The 20,330-nt window shown below is 40.8% G+C and overlaps 2 protein-coding genes across 3 annotated transcripts; both read right to left on the bottom strand.

The window, feature by feature from the left end:
* Window positions 1-13,068: 13,068 nt before the first annotated feature.
* Window positions 13,069-16,516, bottom strand: LOC127499782 (olfactory receptor 2T2). Of its 2 annotated transcripts, XM_051870382.1 has the most exons (3): window positions 16,219-16,516; window positions 16,033-16,138; window positions 13,069-15,831 (listed from the first exon to the last, which is right to left on the bottom strand). In XM_051870382.1, exons 2-3 carry the CDS (start codon window positions 16,055-16,057, stop codon window positions 14,786-14,788), a joined length of 1,071 nt encoding a protein of 356 aa, XP_051726342.1. In that variant the 5' UTR covers window positions 16,058-16,138; window positions 16,219-16,516; the 3' UTR covers window positions 13,069-14,785. The 2 variants fall into 2 exon arrangements, with proteins under 2 accessions (XP_051726342.1, XP_051726333.1); XM_051870373.1 differs by having other exon boundaries at window positions 16,033-16,516.
* A 97-nt stretch (window positions 16,517-16,613) lies between these two features.
* fbxo36b (F-box protein 36b) lies at window positions 16,614-19,534 on the bottom strand. Its single transcript, XM_051870394.1, has 4 exons — window positions 19,263-19,534; window positions 17,890-17,998; window positions 17,556-17,728; window positions 16,614-17,335 (listed from the first exon to the last, which is right to left on the bottom strand). Exons 1-4 carry the CDS (start codon window positions 19,356-19,358, stop codon window positions 17,117-17,119), a joined length of 597 nt encoding a protein of 198 aa, XP_051726354.1. The 5' UTR covers window positions 19,359-19,534; the 3' UTR covers window positions 16,614-17,116.
* Window positions 19,535-20,330: the final 796 nt, after the last annotated feature.

Raw genomic sequence — 20,330 nt, 5'->3', positions numbered from 1 at the left:
AGCGGTGGTTATTTGCCTGTTGGGTCCACTTTTTCTAATTAGAGTAGTAGCGCTCAAATCAGTCCCAGTGTCTTATTATAGCATCATGTCACAAGTGACACTGCCCTCTAGTGGATAACTGTCATTATGTCAATCATTTTGAACTGGTAAAAATAATTAAAATTGTGGAAAGAACTTTGACTGAGAAACACATGAAAATAAACTAAACATCTTTCTCTCAGATGGACAGACAACTGAGCAACAGTAACAGTCTCTCAGCAGGAAGTCAGTTAACCTTTTTTGCTTTTTCATAAATTGAAGTAATTGGTTAAAGTCGGGATGAAATGGAGGTTGCGATTGCATTTTTCCTGTTTGTGACATATAGGGTGAATTCATGTAAAGTGGGACAATATTTGTTAAACATGAAATTTAGATAGGCCTACGCGTAGGTCTTTACTTAAAAAGTAAATTACAAATGTGAGCTATATAAAATAAGCAATGAATGTCAATTTATTTAATGAATTTGAGTATAATTACTGAAGGTTGAAGGTCGCCCACTTTATCTAACACATTCAGCCAAAGTGGGCCAGCAATATTTCAAGGGTTAGTTCACCCAAAAATGAAATTTCTGTCACTCACCCTCATGTCGTTCCACACCCGTAAGACTTTCTTTCATTTTCGGAACACAAATAAAGATATTTTGATGAAATCTGAGAGTTTTTTTATCCTCCATTGAAAGCAACAAAATTACCACATTCAATGTCCAGAATAGTAAAAACATCATTAAAATAGTCAATGTGACTACAGTGGTTCAACCTTAATGTTATGAAGCAACAAGAATACTTTTTGTGTGCAAAAATAACAAAAATAACGACTTCATTCAACATTTTTTCCTCTTCCCTGTCAGTCTGTTACGCAGTTAGCACAGTGCTGTGTTTCCGTGTTTACATCCGAACGCCGGCTCATTATTGGCTGGCTCCTGCGTTGGCATCACGTGCATGCCTTGTGCTGCTCACATGAAGAGGTGTCGGCCAATACCGAGTCAGCGTTCTGACGCAGAACCTGAAAGCGCTGCAACGAAAATAGCATAGCAGAATGACAGCGGAGAGACAAAAAATTATTTGAATAAAGTTGTTATTTTTGTTTTGTTTTTGCATACAAAAAGTATTCTCGTCACTTCATAATATTAAGGTTGAACCACATTGACTATTTTAACGATGTTTTTACTACTTTTCTGGACCTTGAATGTGGTAATTTCGTTGCTTTCAATGGAGGATAAAAAAACCTCTCGGATTTCATCAAAATATCTTAATTTGTGTTCTGAAGATGAAGGGGTTTGGGATGACATGAGGGTGAGTACTTAAATACAGAAATTTCATTTTTGGGTGAACTAATCATTTAGGTTAGGTTTAGGGATAGGTGCAGGGTTAGTACCTAGATATTACCCAGTTATTGTAATTACTGTAATAAGTACATTGTATGTACATGGAAAACAAGACTGTAAAATAAAGTGCTAACAGAATATGTCTTCATATGTTCAAAGATTTGAATTCAGTTCTTCAAGAATTTTACTTCCTTTTTATGCATATGTCTTTATATGCTGTTTTTATTGTGTTGATAGAGCTTATTCATGTTTCAGGTCACTGCATAAGACTTGGAGAAAAGAAGAAAATGGCCACCCAGTTGTTTAATCTCTTCAGTCAGCTTTGTGTCTGGCAGGCTGACATGAGTGGCCTTTTCATCCCTTCACACAGGCTTTATAACTTGCTTAGGGATGTTTAAATATTGTAAATAGTTGTAGAGTTGTACACTTTTTATAGACTTACACCATGCCTACACTGGACATAACAGTTGCAACAACTGAGGCTGTCTACACTAGATGTGACAAAGCGACCTTTGCAAATCCATTTATTCTTTGTGTCAGAAGTAGCGCGAGTGCTTGGAGTATGTCAGAAATAGAACGAGGAATCGGTTTACTGTCAGGAATACGCGTCATGCCGCATCAAGTGTAGACAGCATCACTGATTATGAGTTCTGTTTGATTTTGATGCATTGAATCACACTGCTCATGCCTGGTCTAGACTGTGACGGTTTGCTGTAGAAGAAGCGCAGGACTCAGGAGGTACTCAAATAGATCTTTAATCTGATACTGGAAACAAAACGAGATTTATTTGAAGAAAACCACAACATACAACCTGACGATAAATAATGCAAGACGAGGAACTAACTAAAACTGAGGGCTTATATACAAGGGCATACAAGGAGCTGACAAGATAATATAACACACCTGAACAGAATACTCTCATCAAATCAGTGGCTACGGGACAAACAGGTGAGGAACAAGGATAACTGAACTAATTAAATAAACTGAAAAGCTACCTAGTAACACAACACAATGAAAACAGAACATATATGTGGCATTACTATGCTATATGCTATTTGAAAAAGCAACTTGGGTATTTTGTTGTAAATTTAAAAGTAATGCATTATTTTGCCCATTACTTGAAAAAAGTAACAGAACTTTTCCTATAAATATTGATAAAGCAAAAAAAAAAAAAAAAAACTGCTTTAATGTATTTTTAATTATATGAAAATAATTCATATTCATACACTGACTTCCCCTCACCTATCATGTTTCCCAGGTGGACTGCATTTGAGGCACGAAATGCTAATGTGGTTGTATTGATGGCTACAAAGGTTAGCCCGATGCGATGCACCTGGTGTTAAATATTGAGTAATGGTAAAAAATACACACATACACTTAAAGAATAAGCATACAGAGGTGTTTTGACAAGAAAAGATTTATGGAGATGCAACGGTCAACCATGGATCAGTTACAGTCAGAGCATTTAGAGCATCTGTACTAAGCAGACAACCTGAAACCACACTCCAGTACAGGTGTGAAAAGAAGACACGTTGCAAGAAATTAAAGGGATAGTTCACCCAAAAAAATGAAATTTCTGTCATCATTTACTCACCATCAAGTTGTTCCAAACATGTATGAATTTCTTTCTTCTGCTTAACACTAGGCTTGCTACAGTAGTCGGTGTTACCGGTGTTCACTCGCAACACCGGTTTCATCACTTCCTCACCGCGGCACCGAGGTTAATTTTTTTCCCACTTTAACGCGTTAAAATATTTGCAATTAATGTAGTATCTGTTTTCTGCATTATATGATCAAGCTCTTATACATGCTAATGCTTAAACCATTCAAGCGCGACAAGACAAAAGAGAACGCGCCGTCTGTGAATGTTCTGCCTTGTGACACACACACACACACACCGCGCGCGCCAGTATCGAGCTCTCTTCTGTTCTTAACGAACCATAACACACACAAATTATGCCAAAATGTCCGTTTTGTCGAGTGTTTTTCAAGAGTAACCCACCATTCAAGCAATTGCCGTTAATTTGAAAGTGAAACTCGGCCTTTCCGTAACAAAACATCGAAAGCTCAGCCGAACAGCTGATCATAGCTGTACAGGGCGGGTTTTTATTTTTCATGTCAAAAACATTCCTCGTCGCGGAGAGCGCAGTTCATGGTTGCATAGCAATGACAGACGCCACGGAAGTGCAAGCGCTTTGGAAACAAGGAGAAAGCGACGTGGCCGCGCTTTCCATGCGTTTTTAGACGCCATATGTGAACTGCCCCATAAGCGGTTTAAAAAAAAAAAAAAGAGGTAGAGGCCCCGCCCCCCGGTGACATCGGTATTACCGGTGTTGTCACATGTCGATTAACCGGTGGGAAAATTTTCTCACCGTCACATCCCTACTAAACACTAAAGAAGATATTTTGAAAAAAAATGGGCAACCAAACAGTTGATGGGCCCCATTTTTTCTCAATAAGAAAAAAAAAAAAAAAAAAAAAAAACTATGGAAGTCAATGGGGCCTCATCAACTGTTTGGTTACTGATATTCTTCAAAATGTGTTCAAGCAGAACAAAAGAAATTCATACAGGTTTGGAACAACTTAGGGCTTTTCACACTTGAAACAGTTAACCCTGGGTCATTCTAAACCCCGGGTAAAAGGGTTATCTTGCTTCACGTTTCATACTGCTCATAATTTACCCGGGTTTAACAATTAATCCTGGGTATTCATAAACTGACGTTTCACATTGAACATTCCTAAACCCTGGGTTAATGTTCTTATTTGCATATTTGTAGTGTCAGTGTCAATGAAATGGTCTCTTCTTCACTCAAATTTTCGCATTTTATGTCAGCATTTGACACTTTCCCTCTCGAACACTGAATTTACTGTTTATATAGCCTACAATGCACAGTGTTTCCATAACTGTCCAAAGCAGGCAGATTGGTTGTCTGTTGCTAGTGTCTAGCTGTAACATTCTAACACTGCATCATTTCACACTGTACAAATTTGGTACTGCAATGCAGGGTTAACACCGCAAAATCAGGCTTTCATAACCCCGGGTAAAAAGAGTTGCTAACCCCGCTTCTAAATTACAAGTGTGAAATGTTCCTTTACCAGCGGTTAAAGGGTTAGTTCACCCAAAAATGAAAATTCTGTCATTAATTATTCACCCTCGTGCCGTTTTACACCCGTAAGACCTTCGTTGATCTTCGGAACACAAATTAAGATATTTTTGTTTAAATCCGATGGCTCCGTGAGGCCTACATAGGGAGCAATGACATTGTCACGGTTCATGGATTCACTTACTCACCCTCGTGTGTTGTTGTGTGTGTGTGTGTGTGTGTGTGTGTGTGTGTGTGTGTGTTGGGTGTGAGTGAATGATTGTGTGGGCGTCACCCATTATGGTCTGATTGCGATCTGTTGCCAGCCGTGTCTTGTTAGTGATTGTTATATATTGTGCTTGTCTTTATGTGTCTTTGTCAGTTCGTTGCAGGCTGTTCCCGGTGTCGTGTTCTCTGTGTGTTTCTTCCTGGTTTTTGGATTCTGGACTTTCGTCGTGTGCCCTGTTTTCTGGGTTGGATTATCCTTGTTCTCTGATACCCGCTGTAGCCCTGCGCCACCCAGTGCCTCGCCACTCTGCACGCCACAGCCTCTGCCTCGACTGACCCTTGGAGTGAAGTTATTGTACAGCATTTTCCTGTCAATAAATATTGTTATTCTTGCACTTGGATCCTCTGTCTGTGTTCATTCCGTGACAGAACGAACTGACCACTTATGGATCCAGCAAGGTCGTCGGATCTTCAGGAGTATTTGAGCAGGAGTGCTCAACGGATGGATCATCAGGACGAGCAAGTGGTGGCCACTGCTCGTGCCGTTCAGGCGTTGGTGGCGCAGGTGGCTGAGTTATCTACCCAGGTTCAACATCTTTCATCTCCCACTGCGCCAGCTCCACCGTCTGTTCCCCACCCATCCGCCAACGTCAGCAGTCAACAAGAGCCGCGTATTCCTGCACCAGAGAGGTATGCTGGAGAACCAGATGTTTGTAGAGCCTTTCTAACGAAGTGCTCTATTTATTTCTCTTTGCAACCTAACACGTTTTCTTCTGAGGAATCTAAAGTCGCGTTGGTCATGACGCTTCTGACGGGACGCGCAGCGTTGTGGGGAACAGCGGTGTGGGAGAACAAACATCAGTGCTGCTCCTCATTCCACACCCTGTCGCAGGAGATGAGACGGGTCTTCGACCGTTCGGTGGCGGGACGGGAGGCCGCGCGCAAACTCGCGGATCTGCGGCAGGGAATCCAACCAGTGTCTGATTACGCCATCAAATTCCGCACCCTGGCAGCGGAATGCAAGTGGAACGAGGAGGCGCAGTGGGATATGTTCCTGCATGGGTTGGCCGACCGTGTTCAGCAGGAGATTTACCAGCTGGATCTACCCACCAGTCTCGACGGTCTCATTGAGCTCGCGCTGCGGGTGGACGCTCGCTTGCAAGAACGCGCGGCGCGTAAGAGGCCCGTAGCGCGCTTCGAGGAAATGGAGGAGAGCGGTGCCAGCGGAGTTAACACGGTCGGTCCCCCGTTCGATCCTGAACCCATGCAGGTGGGTAGAGCTCGGCTCTCCCGGGAGGAGAGATTACACCGGAGAGAGATGGGACTGTGTTTGTACTGTGGAGGGGCGGGGCATTTTCTTAGGGAGTGTCCCGTAAAAGGCAGAGCCCGACAGTAGTACCGAGGTTATTGTCGGGTGGTCTTTCCTTGGATAAATCCTCATCTGCGACACTCCTCCCGGTGAGACTACAGTGGGTATCGGGGCATCACACCTGCCAGGCTCTGGTCGACTCGGGGGCGGAGGGCAGCATCATGGACTATGATCTGGTCACGCGTTTGCACATACCCATTCACCCTTTGGAACATGCCATAACTGTCATCGCCCTTAATGGACAGAAGCTACCCACCATCACACACGCCACGGAGCCCTTAACCGTCATCACTTCCGGTAACCACACTGAACAGTTGCCATTTTTTATTTCTAGATCTACTACTCATCCGGTCGTCTTGGGTCATCCGTGGTTGCTCAAACACAAGCCCAGGATCGAGTGGGGTCAGGGGTCCGTGGCAGAATGGAGCAACCAGTGTCATGCGTCTTGTTTGTTGTCTGCCTGTTCTTCTGTGTCTCGTTCTGTGTTACAGGAGTCGTCGGTGAATCTGTCAAACGTGCCAGAGGAGTACCTTGACCTGAAGGAAGTGTTCAGTAAGTCCCGGGCTGCTTCTCTTCCTCCGCATCGTCCCTACGACTGTGCCATAGACTTAGTACCAGGGTCTTCTCCGCCTAAAGGCAAGTTATATTCACTTTCTAATCCGGAAAGGGAGGTCATGGAGAAATACATTTCTGATTCTCTGGCAGCTGGGATCATCCGCCCTTCCTCGTCTCCCGCGGGGGCGGGTTTTTTTTTCGTGGGTAAGAAGGACGGGTCGCTGCGGCCGTGCATTGATTACAGAGGACTGAACAACATCACGGTAAAGAATACTTATCCTTTGCCGTTGATGTCTTCTGCCTTTGAACGGCTGCAGGGCGCGTCTCTTTTCACGAAATTGGACCTGCGCAACGCTTATCATTTGGTTCGCATTAGGGAGGGGGATGAGTGGAAGACGGCATTTAACACCCCTAGAGGGCACTTTGAATACTTGGTTATGCCTTTCGGCCTTTCCAACTCGCCCGCCGTGTTTCAAGCACTCGTTAATGACGTGTTGAGAGACATGATCGATCAGTTCATTTATGTCTACCTGGACGACATATTGATATTTTCTTCTTCTCTCCAGGAACATGTGCAACACGTCAGACGAGTGCTCCAGAGGCTGCTAGAGAATGGGCTTTTTGTCAAGGCGGAGAAGTGCGTTTTTCATGCACAGTCAGTTCCATTTTTAGGGTATATCGTGTCGTCTGAGGGGGTGCGCATGGATCCTGACAAGGTTAAGGCTGTGGTGGATTGGCCAATCCCAGATTCCCGTAAGGCCCTGCAGAGGTTTTTGGGATTCGCCAATTTTTACCGGCGTTTTATTCGCAACTTCAGCCAACTAGCCGCTCCTCTGACCGCCTTAACCTCCACCGCAACGGCGTTCAGGTGGTCTAATACAGCTGAGGCTGCATTTTCCAATCTGAAGAGCCGCTTTGTTTCGGCTCCCATTCTTGTCGCCCCTGATCCTTCACGTCAGTTTGTGGTGGAGGTTGATGCTTCAGAGGTGGGGGTAGGGGCAGTTCTTTCCCAGCGCGCCGCCACGGACGATAAGATGCATCCTTGCGCGTTTTTTTCTCATCGCTTATCCGCCGCCGAACGGAATTACGACATTGGTAACAGGGAGCTGCTGGCGGTCAAATTAGCTTTGGAAGAATGGCGTCACTGGTTGGAGGGGTCGGGGGTACCTTTCATCGTCTGGACCGATCATAAGAATTTAGAATACATCAGATCCGCTAAAAGACTAAACTCTAGGCAGGCTCGGTGGGCTCTGTTTTTCGGTCGTTTCGATTTTTCTCTATCATATCGTCCCGGGTCTAAGAACATCAAGCCCGATGCTTTATCTCGTATTTTTGATCGTTCCGAGCGCCCGTCCACTCCCGAGTGTATTTTACCTGAGAGACTCATTGTCTCTTCACTCACATGGGAGGTCGAGTCGAAGGTCCACACGGCCTTAGAAGGGGTAACGCCTCCGCCCGGGTGCCCACCGAGTCGATTATTTGTACCAGAGAGGTTACGTCCAGACGTTATCCGATGGGGCCATGATTCCAATCTGGCTTGTCATCCAGGGGTTAGTCGTACCATGTTTTTGGTTAAGCAACGATTCTGGTGGCCCTGCATGGCTCGCGATGTTCGCAATTTTGTTTTGGCTTGCTCTGTCTGCGCTCGTGGTAAGATTTCTAATCGTTCCCCAGATGGGCTTCTTCAACCGCTGTCTGTCCCTTCAAGACCCTGGTCCCACATAGCGCTAGATTTCGTAACAGGCCTCCCTCCTTCACAGGGCAATACGGTGATTTTGACCGTAGTGGACCGGTTCTCGAAGGCGGCACATTTCATCCCCTTGCCCAAATTACCCTCTGCCAAGGAGACAGCGGTTACTGTCATTAATCACGTCTTTCGTATTCATGGCCTCCCGGTAGACGTGGTTTCTGACAGGGGATCCCAGTTTACCTCCAGATTCTGGAAGGAGTTTTGCAGATTACTGGGAGCGACTGTTAGTTTGTCATCTGGGTTCCATCCCCAGAGTAACGGGCAAGCTGAGAGAGCCAACCAGGATTTGGGGAGAACGTTGCGATGTCGGGTAGCTCAGAATCCTTCATCCTGGAGTCAGCAGCTTCCTTGGGTGGAGTACGCGCACAACTCGTTACCAGTGTCGGCTACGGGCCTGTCGCCTTTCCAGTGTAGTCTAGGTTACCAGCCACCTATCTTTCCTAGTCTGGAATCCGAAGTCGCGGTCCCCTCCGCTCACGCCTTCGTCCAGAGGTGTCGTCACACGTGGAGAAGAGCCCGAGAGACTCTTATTCAGGTGGGAGCGCGCACCAAGGCCCAGGCCGATCGCCACCGGCTGAAGCCTCCCGTATACGTCGTCGGACAAAAAGTGTGGCTTTCTTCCAGGAACATTCCGCTCCGCTCCGTATGTAATAAGTTGGCACCTAAATTCATTGGCCCGTTTACTGTCACCAAGATTCTTAGTCCGGTGACAGTCCGCCTCAAATTCCCCCCAGCGTACCGTAGAATTCACCCCGTATTCCACGTATCTAAAATCAAACCTGTTTTTCATGCTAACATTAATCCGCCGGTTCCGGTTCCCCCCCCGCCGCGTCTCGTAGATGGGGAACCCGTTTATTCGGTTCGTCGTATTTTGGACGCTAGGCGAAGGGGACGCGGATTCCAGTACTTGGTGGACTGGGAGGGTTACGGTCCGGAGGAGAGGAGTTGGGTTCCTGCCAGGGACATCCTGGATCACTCTCTTATTGATGATTACTATCAACAGGTAGGCTCTCCTGGGAGCGCCAGGAGGCGCTCATAGGAGAGGGGGTACTGTCACGGTTCATGGATTCACTTACTCACCCTCGTGTGTTGTTGTGTGTGTGTGTGTGTGTGTGTGTGTGTGTGTGTGTTGGGTGTGAGTGAATGATTGTGTGGGCGTCACCCATTATGGTCTGATTGCGATCTGTTGCCAGCCGTGTCTTGTTAGTGATTGTTATATATTGTGCTTGTCTTTATGTGTCTTTGTCAGTTCGTTGCAGGCTGTTCCCGGTGTCGTGTTCTCTGTGTGTTTCTTCCTGGTTTTTGGATTCTGGACTTTCGTCGTGTGCCCTGTTTTCTGGGTTGGATTATCCTTGTTCTCTGATACCCGCTGTAGCCCTGCGCCACCCAGTGCCTCGCCACTCTGCACGCCACAGCCTCTGCCTCGACTGACCCTTGGAGTGAAGTTATTGTACAGCATTTTCCTGTCAATAAATATTGTTATTCTTGCACTTGGATCCTCTGTCTGTGTTCATTCCGTGACAGACATTTCCTCTCTCAAGATCCATTAATGTACTAAAAACATATTTAAATCAGTTCATGTGAGTACAGTGGTTCAATATTAATATTATAAAGCGAAGAGAATATTTTTGGTGCGCCAAAAAAAACAAAATAATGACTTATTTAGTGATGGCGGATTTCAAAACACTGCTTCAGGAAGATTCGGAGCGTAATGAATCAGCGTGTCGAATCATGATTCGGATCGAGTGTCAAACCGCCAAACTGCTGAAATCACGTGACTTTGGCGCTCCGAACTGCGGATTCGACACGCTGATTCATAACGTTCCGAAGCTTCCTGAAGCAGTGTTTTCAAATCGGCCAACACTAAATAATTCGTTAATTTGTTTTAATATTGAACCACTGTACTCACATGAACTGATTTAAATATGTTTTTAGTACCTTTATGGATCTTGAGAGAGGAAATGTCATTGCTATCTATGTAGGCCTTTTGAACGACGATAACCCGGGGTTAAGCGCAGTGTGAAAAGCCCTCTTGAGGGTGAGTAAATGATGACATAATTTTCATTTTTGGGTAAATTATCTTGTGTGTGTGTGTGAAAACTTCAAATAGCATTATATAAATTAATATTAAATGCACATTATATTAAATGTACAAGTCTCAGTTAATATTTCCTTATTGCAGTACACCTGTAATGTGAAGAAGAGGAAGAGGTGTCTTTACAAATCCATGTTCTGCAAATGAGTCGTAAATCACAATGGCATTTAATAATGATAATAACTCTCTATTAACTATTACTGCTAAATCTCAAATCACATGCCTTACATTCCAGTCACAATGCTTGTATGACTTATTTTGTCCACATTGTTAATATCTACAAAATGTTGTTCATGGCAGATGCTTTGTGGCTGTATACCGACAATCAGACATCAGTGTTTACATTCTGCAGAGGCTGAAGGGTTTATGGGTATAACGTTTTACAAATGAGGAAAGATCAGAGAGGACATTTAAAAAAACTTAATAAAACATTTCAATAATTTCAAATCATAGAAATCAGCTGATAACAGTAACATTCGTGTAACCTTGCATTTAAAATGTGGCACATCCTACTCTAATACTATTACATTAAATAAGGATCATGCAACTTACATAGAATATACAATACAATTAAACACCATACTGAATAGTACATCACAATATGTCATAATCAATCATGTTTTAAACAAAGTTCAAAACAGAATCTGAAAACATTTTTTAATGTTAAGATTTGTGTCAGAAATTTTGCAGCCATTACAGGGACTGGAATACAAAAACAGAAACCTGAACAGGGATTGAGTGTGTTGTTTACATTCAATGACAAAGCACAGAGGACCAGAGAGACAATGGAAAAGTCAAAGCACTTGTTAATATACACAATGTGACATGGGGATGATTACAGATGCAGAGGCTTGAATGCTGTTTTTTTTTTTTTTTTTTATAAATACAGAACAATAGTCACTCCCACAGAAACCGATTTGATTGATTCAGTGTCCCTTATACAGATTTGGCTCAAATTGTTTAGGCTCAGCATTAGATATGAATGTTTTTGTCTGAAGGTCTTTATGGACCCTTTTCACAGACTGTGATAATGCATTTCCACAGTTACTAACATCGCAAATCTAGTTAAGTTTTTCAAGTTTTAATTTTTAATTTTTTTTTTTTTTTATATACATTTATGACTTTATGCTTTGGGTTATATTACCTTGACAGAATCAACACTGGTGTGTGAGTGTTTCTAATACAACAGCTATCGGAGTGTTGGCAAATTTCACATCATTCTCTCTTCTGACTGCTGTAATCAATCTCTCAATATTTTTTCCCTCTTGGAAAGCCATGAAGACGCTGTCGTGGATTTTTTCTTTTGCTTTTGTAGCAAATGGAAATACAAAAATTGTATTTGCTGTCGTCTCCCATTCACCGCTATAGAAGTGTACCTAAATATAACAACTTCTGAGAACCCCAGAAATGTGAAAGGGGTCCATTATGGTGACGTCTTGCCATGCTGAATGCTAAACAGAACTGATTACTCAAGATTAAAGCGGCACCATTAGACAATCATTTTAAGTTCTTGTCCAATCTTACTAAATATGATCAAAGAAAGCATCTATTTTAATTACATGCTCGACAGGTTTTTTTTTTGTTACCTGTTTTGTAATATAACCATTTTACAGGACCTTATTAAAGGAACACTCCACTTTTTTTGAAAATAGGCTCATTTTCCAACTCCCCTAGAGTTAAACAGTTGAGTTTTACTGTCTTCGAATCCATTCAGTCGATCTCTGGGTCTGGCGGAACCACTTTTAGCATAGCTTAGCATAGTTCATTGAATCTGATTAGACCGTTAGCATCTCGCTCAAAAATGACCAAAGAGTTTCGATATTTTTCCTATTTAAAACTTGACTCTTCTGTAGTTACATCGTGTACTAAGACCCACGGAAAATGAAAAGTTGCGATTTTCTAGGCCGATATGGCTAGGAACTATACTCTCATTTCGGCATAATAATCAAGGAACTTTGCTGCCGTACCATGGAGACATTTGCAACCATGCAGACAGAAGAGTCAAGTTTTAAATAGGAAAAATATCGAAACTCTTTGGTCATTTTTGAGCGAGATGCTTACGGTCTAATCAGATTCAATAAACTATGCTAAGCTATGCTAAAAGTGGTACTGCCAGACCCGGAGATTGGCTGAATGGATTCAAAAACGGTAAAACTCAACTGTTTAACTCTAGGGGAGTTGGAAAATGAGCCTATTTTCAAAAAAAGTGGAGTGTTCCTTTAAAGGGGTGGTTCATTGCGATTTCACTTTTTTAACTTTAGTTAGTGTGTAATGCATAAACAGTATCTGCAAAGTTACAGCGCAAAAAGTTCAATGCAAACGGAGATATTGTCTTTTAAAGTTTTGGCAGTTTAATGCCTACAAAAACGACCGGTTTGGACTACAACGAGATTCTTCCCGAGTTGGTGACATCATAAACCCTGCAATTAACATAAACCCTGCCCACGAGAACACGCAACAAAGTGGGCGAGGCCATGTCGCGCGGCATTATGGAAGCGGAAGAATTGTCTACACCGTTGCACCGCGTCAAAAGATAATAGAACCCATTATATTCAGTGATACTGTCTACACTGGATGCGGCACAGAAGACAGCTTCCAGAATCTACACGAGTTCAATGCTGGATTTGCACAAAGACTATTAACATACTGAGAGATTAAACAGTTTCCACTTTAAAAGCAGAAGCTGCTGTTTATGGGCCCCTAACTGTAAGTACGTTTTTTTTTGTTTGTACATGTCTTTTAAATGTATTATGTTGCTATTTTTTTTTTTTTTTTTTTGAAAACGAAGCATTAAGACATGTTAAACTGCGCCCCATAAGCACAATCAAGCCAAGAAAAAAACCACTGAACCACCCATTTAATGCGTACTCTTTTCAGGAATAAACAACAGAAGAAAAAACATGCAGAAAGGAAACATTAATGGGTAGACTACTTCATATGACAAAATAATTAAATTAAATGATATCACTTATACTAATCTAAATATATACTAATCTTATACTAAATCCCTTTCCAGAATACACTAAATAAAACAATCAAAACATGCATCAATACTTTACAATAAGGCTTTAATCAACAAACTTACTTATACAGCATGCATTATTAGTTTATTATTTACAGTTATTATTATTATTTTTTATATTAAACCTTAACATCTGTTTATATATTATGAATAACAAACTAACAATGGTAACTTATTGTCTTATAAATGTTACCCAAACTTGATGAGGCCTGCATGGTATACCAGAGAATAACTTCTTTCAAAAGAATAAAGTAATTAGAATGAAAATTTCTAGAATGTATATATTATTTGAACACAGAGATAGAGAATCAAACTCTAGTCTTTAAGGCTTAAATACATACTAGCTTAGCAGCGTCCCATTCAAACACAATTGTGCAAAACAATTATATGCAAATGTAATCGTTTAATCCTTAGCGTGACTTGTTCTACAGAAATTCAAGTGAGGACACATCATCTGGTGAAAAGTTTAACAACTACCAGTTTCACACCTATTTGCATGTAGTGTGATCTAGCAGAAATGTGAGTCAGATGTGTCATTTATTCCTCAGATGTGCAAATGACATTATAAAGACTGCAAACTTACAGTGAAATCAGTGAAAAAACATATTTAGACAGATAAGTCTCAAAATGACATATTATGGACAAAATACATCAAATTTCTCACAAACCACCTAAATTTGAAGGTTTTATATGAAAAAACCTTCATATAAACATAGTGTAAACATGTATTGAAAGAAGTCAATTATGCTCACCAAGGCTACAATTGTTTAATAAAAACTAGTAAACACATTAATAATATCATGAAATATTATTACAATTTAAAATAACTGTGTTCTATTTGAATATATTTTAAAATGTAACTTATTCCTGTGATGGCAAAGCTGATGTTTTTTTTTTTCACATGATCCTTCAGAAATCATTCATTATCAATTTATTATCAATGTTGAAAACAGTTGTGCTGCTTAATATTTTTGTGAAAACCGTGATACACTTTTTTCAGTATTATTTGATGAATAGAAAGTTGAATAGAAAGAACAGCATTTGTTTTGTAACAATGTAAAAGTCTTTACTGTCACTTTTGATCAATTTAATGCATCCTTGCTGAATAAATTATTACTGACCTCAAACTTTTGATGTTTAATTTTTTATTCTCTATCTGGGATTAAAAAAAGAAACAAAACCAGACAAACTCAGTTTCATTTCTTCTCTCGACCTCCCTCTGTGTTTTTAAATTGAGGTGCCACTGTCTCTAGGATTTTAAAATGCCAATTACCTTTTAACACTGTAGAGACTTTTCACCTTGTCCAGCTTGTTTCTAACTTACACAGTTAACTCTATGAAGTCTGACCTCTCTTTCTCACCCTCACATTCTGTGATAATGGCAGATGGGGTGATGGTGGCCATGCTGGCAGAGGTGTTAGTCTCTATACTGGCTGCGGTCTCTGCACTGGTTATTGTCCCAGTGCTGATGGTATCCATGCTGCCAACGTGCCCACAGCCACTACAAGTTCCCCAGAACCATGGCAGGAAATGTAGCATCTCCTTGTAGAGCTCTTTGCAGCGCAGGCCGAACACCACAGGGCTCAGTGACTGCGCAAAACTGAAGATGACAAAAATTGCCAATGCCACAGGGAGCGTCTCCTGATGCCGGGAGATGATGATGACGGAGGGCAGGAGGTGCAGGCTTATCTGCAGGCTGTGGATGAGAATGGTGTGACGGCCTTTACTGTTGGATCGCGTGAAATGGCCAGCACGTCTACCTTCCAGATAAATCGCCACGTAGCTTCCAATGATGAGCAGCACCAGCAATAACAGCAACGCTAAAGCACTGGCAATGCAAGCTGTACCTTCCAAAGCCGTAGAGCACTCGGTGTCCAGCCCAACCACATGATCCCATGGAGAACGCACACAGGCTAGGATGGTAAAAACTATGGGGTTGAGCAGGGCTAGAATGCAAGCCACCAGCATGACCCAGCGGTGGAAGCGCTGGACCAGAATGGGGTAACGGAGTGGCATGCAAATAGACAGACAGGTGCTGACGGACATCAGCGTGAGGGTGATCATCAAACCTCGTGCCATCACCACCTGCAGGTCGAAGAGGATCCAGCAGGTGATTCGAAAAATCGGCCAACGCAGACTGCGAAGACTGTGCACGGCTGCGCCCATGATGTTGAAGCCGGACACACAGACGCAGTGCTGACACAACAGGACGTAACGAGGGTTCTGACGCAGCTCCTGGTTGTGCCGCACTGTTGCTATGATGAGGCAGGCGAAGAGACCAGTGACAATGAAAGCTCCAAAGTGGACAAATGCTTTAATGGTCTCTAAGAGCCTGTTGCTTTCTGCTAGACTGGAGCTGGTGAGCCCTGAGGAAAGAAAAAAAGACCAAAAAAACAATGTTAAATGGAGAATGAGAATATAAAATCATATAAAAATAATGGAGTCATTTTAGTTACATTATAGCGATAAAATCCAACAGTTTACTGAAGCAGATTGTATTTAAGAAAACAAATACAAATTTCTGGACAATATATTGCAGTGTGAAAAAAATCTAGAAATCCACTCACCTGTTTGATCGCTGGTATTGGTCATTTTTGGTCTGTCACTTGTTCAGGCTTGATTAATAAATCATAATTCAATCTCAGAAACACCTCCTGCCTTGCTTCCTCAATCCTAAGTGAACAATTTTGCCTTTCAGTATCCTTTCTTTGTCAAGCTTATTCACAGATGCAAATCGCTTGAGTGATTCTCACCTGCAGCCAGTGGTCTAGTCACAGCATCTCAGGTTTCGAACATCCCCCCACGCATGGTTTTTCCTGTGTTGTGACACAATGCCATGCAACAGTAATCTACCGAGCGTATGAGGGGTGTGTTTTGACCACATGCTCATAAATAACTAAAGTCTTGTTATCTCAAGCATACGTTATTTAAAACGACGAACCAGAGCTGAGATGATAATTTGGCACTTCTCCTGTGACTATGAATATTTGAGAGATGATTGGTTTTGGCAGGTTTAATGAATTGAAAGGAAGCCAACAAAAGAGTTGAGCTGTGAAATAATTGGATTGGAATTTTTTTTCTTAAGAAACTGAGCTAAAAGGTATTTTTATTCTAGGGTTTTTACTAAATAAATGAATATAAAAAAATATAGAATATATTTTATCATTAAAATGCAATTTTTATTTTTAATGAATAAAACAAGAGTGTTCTTGCAATAACACAACATTCAAAATTTGTATATATCATAAATATTAGATTCCTCGTCACAAAAATTGGCATCTGAACAGGACAATACTGTTGGAACTGTAGGAGTTATCCGTTATGTCTGGTAGAGTAAAGAACTTACGCTCTAAAAAATCTGGATATGTATTAAAATAACTCCAAATAATGTAATAATTATGCCAGAAAATGAGTGATTATGAGTTTGTCTTACAAGTTGTGAAATGCAAAGTACATTTGGTTTTTGCCTCAAAACTGGACTTTGGCTCAAAAACTTTTTAGATTTGAGAAAAATGTAACAGTCTGCCAGATGTACAACTAAGTCAACGTGCACACTATTTTCAACAGTGAATCTTCCATGTATGAAACAAGCAAAAATGGTGTTCTGAGAAAGAAAGTCTTAATCAGACATTGAATAGGGTCTTAAGCCATTTACTCCAAAGGAACAGAAGAGGAACTTGGCTCATTTTTATCTTCACAAGGCTGATTCTCCTTCTGCTTCCGGCGGCTAATCTGCATCTGCAGCTGCAGCTTGTTAGTGAAGAAAATTGTCCTCCAGCCAACCTCCTTAGCTAAAGCTTCCACTGTTGGAGTCACAGTGTCACAATGCTTCCTTACAGTCTGCTCCCAGAACTCCTCGGAGTTACAAAGCTGGAGAGAGAAAAAAACAAACAAAAAATCAGAAAGCACATACACTTCAATGTAACCATTTAACATACATACAAACAGCAATTTACAATTTGTAATAAATTTAAAACATTTTACAAACATTTTATGTGAAAAATTTTTCTTGAAAAGTGTGCTTGAGCTATTTTATTACTAATGGCACTTGGTTTGGCTCAATGACTCTTGAAATTACAACAGGCCTTACCTCTCTAAACTTACGGCAGGTGCGTGAAAGACCTGAAATGTCTTCAAGGTCTAGATGTGCCATGATGGTGAAAAGTAAAGCATTTGGGAGACGGGCAATGTAATCATAGTGGCCTTGGCATAAGTTTTTGGAGTACTGCAAGATGCGAGGACCGAATACCATGGCCACTTGATCTGGAAGAGACGGACCAGGTTGTTCATTGAATTTGTCATTGAATGAGAAACAGGCTAGATTAAGACACTTCACACACTTTATTTGAAATGTAGCTTAAACATGAAGTGTATGTCTAGAATAGTAAGGAAGCAAGCACAAGTAAAGTTGCTGAATAACTTACTTTGCAGACGGCTGTCTTCTAAAAAGTCTTCATGTGATTCTCTCAGTTGTCCTGGTGGTGTGTTCCTGCAGTCTGATCTCAAAGAAATCTTCCACCAGCTCCAAATAACCTGGAGTGAGGGATGTTCATAATTATCATAAATAATAGTCTACAATAAAACCGAGACATAAAAACAGAGCATTTTTCCTACATTTTTCTTTTCTTTTTTAGGTGCATAGTGGCTTTTAGTCATCTCCAGAGTGTTATGTTGTAGGATCCTGAGTAGTAACCAAAAGTTTCTTTATGTATCTTTTAAACTTCAATGTGATGATTGCAGCTAGTTTAGCTTGTTGAAGGAATGGTTCACCCAAAAATTAAACTTCTGTCATCATTTACTCACCCTCAAGTTGTTCCAAACCTGTATGAATTTCATTCTTCTGCTGAACACAAAAGAAGATATTTTGAAGAACGTTGGTAACCATACAGTTGATGGGGCCCCACTGACTTCCATAGTATGGAGAACAAAATACTATGTAAGTCAATGGGGCCCATCATATGTTTTGTTACCCATATTCTTCAAAATATCTTCTTTGGAAAGAAATTCATACAGGTTTGAAACAACATTGAGGATGACATAATTTTCATTTTTGGGTGAACTATCCCTTTAAGTGACACTTGGCCTGCTTTTTTGTTGGCTTTTTTCACCATCACATAATTTAGTAATCACCATAAATTAGGTAACTTATCATTCAAAATATTAAACACTCAAAATTCATCATGTGAGAACAGTTTTGAAATTAGACATGGTGTTACCATGAAAACTGTACTTTAATACCTTTTCAGTTTTTGTTAAATCAGCTTCAAATTATAACAACTTGGTTAGACACATGGCTTTGTTTTTCTAGCAATATTAGCATCCAAATTATTTTGTAAAATATATATTTTGTATAAAATAAAAATGGTTAGTTCGGTACATTTGCTTTACAGCAAACAAACTTCTATAGCCTAACTTTTTCTTACACTTTCATTTTTTGAAGTGCTTTTGCAATAATCTGCTGAGTGCCTTCCTTAAAAAGACCAACTTTAGCTTTGTATTCCAAATCATTCAGGAATTACAACCATTTAGGTTCAGAATCAACTCTATGCTCAACATGGGTTAATAAAAGTTTACGTTACAGCCAAAAGTCTACCATTTCGGACCGGATGAAGACACAGAAGTGTTAATTTCATTTTCTTAACAAATTTAATTCCAGCGTTAACATTTGTGTAAAATTTAGCATTGAGTTGGAGGATCTAGAAGAGAAGAGATAAACAAACAAATAGCAAACTTTTGGTCATAAAGCTGCTGCAAGAGTAAAGCATTGGTATTAACAATATTAAAAAAGCTAACAAACCTCAGACTGTGTAATTGCAAAGTGGAAATAGTCCTTCATAGGTGCAGGACCTTGTCCACTGATCTCAAACAGAGTTTCTCCCAGCAAGCTCGCCATTCCCGGATACCGTTGACGCGTTACCAGGACAACAGAAACTCCACAGTTTGCGTCATCATCTCCAGGGGTAAATATCAGCGTGATTTCACATTCATAATCGCCATATTTTTATATCACGTTTGATAGGTGGCTGGATGCTTCTCCTACTAACTGGATGAATGAACGCATTTCTCTTTATCAGACGAATATTTGTGTTTTCACGAAAATTGTGGCAAACTCGCAAATATAAATATTACAGTGTCGCGCGCATTGTAGCATACGGCTGCAACATAAAATGTGAAAAATGAAGGGGTCTGAATAATTCATTAATCCACTGTATACACCAATAAACAAAACATTTAATAGCTCGACATAAGTCGTCTATTGTGACGAGAAATAAAATGGATGATTGAAGTTATTTCATCTGGCAGCTTTAACAGAACAAATTTAGAAATGATGACCCTCTGATAATACTCTAATTATAAGCTAGATAAATGCGTTAAACAAAACTGTTCTAAAGAATATGTAATTAATGACTGTTCATACAGGAAAATAAAAATAGGCGTCACAGCCTGTGCGTGTTATTTTGGTTCAGTTATTTCACGTTTATTACTTGCTCCAGTAGTTAGGATGAATCCGTTTTTTTTCCATCATTAAAAATGTCTTCTCTTCCTTTGCTATTATTTACATGTCCCTACATTCCCACTCCTAAAAAAAACAGGTTCCAAAAGGGGTTTTTCGTTGCGATTCCAGAGAACCATTTTGGTTTCCCAAAAGAACCTACAGTTCTTAAAATAACCAATTTGTTATAGTGTGAAGAACATTTTAACAATCTAAAGAACCTTTTTCCACTATAAAGAACCATTTGTGAAATAGAAAGGTTCTTCACAGAACCATTAATGCCACTAAATAACCTTTATTTTTAAGAGTGTCTAATATCTGTTAGGGTGGGAGATAATCTTGTAAAAACTTGACTACAAAAACAAATTGATT

The sequence above is a fragment of the Ctenopharyngodon idella genome, chromosome 2, assembly GCF_019924925.1.
Source record: "Ctenopharyngodon idella isolate HZGC_01 chromosome 2, HZGC01, whole genome shotgun sequence".
Taxonomy (NCBI): Eukaryota; Metazoa; Chordata; class Actinopteri; order Cypriniformes; family Xenocyprididae; genus Ctenopharyngodon; species Ctenopharyngodon idella.
The sequence above is the reverse complement of the archived record's forward strand: the minus strand, read 5'-3'. Positions and strand labels throughout refer to the sequence as shown.

Bases quoted from the DNA above. Each gene is read 5' to 3' on its own strand.
- fbxo36b (XM_051870394.1), bottom strand. From the start codon at position 19,358: ATGGCGAGCTTGCTGGGAGAAACTCTGTTTGAGATCAGTGGACAAGGT. The intron at 17,999-19,262 runs GTTTGTTAGCTT...CCCTCACTCCAG, and splicing joins TTGCAATTACACAGTCTGAG to GTTATTTGGAGCTGGTGGAA. The intron at 17,336-17,555 runs GTAAGGCCTGTT...TTCTCTCTCCAG, and splicing joins CCTGCCGTAAGTTTAGAGAG to CTTTGTAACTCCGAGGAGTT.
- LOC127499782 (XM_051870373.1), bottom strand. From the start codon at position 16,057: ATGACCAATACCAGCGATCAAACAG. The intron at 15,832-16,032 runs GTGAGTGGATTT...TTCTTTCCTCAG, and splicing joins CAATACCAGCGATCAAACAG to GGCTCACCAGCTCCAGTCTA.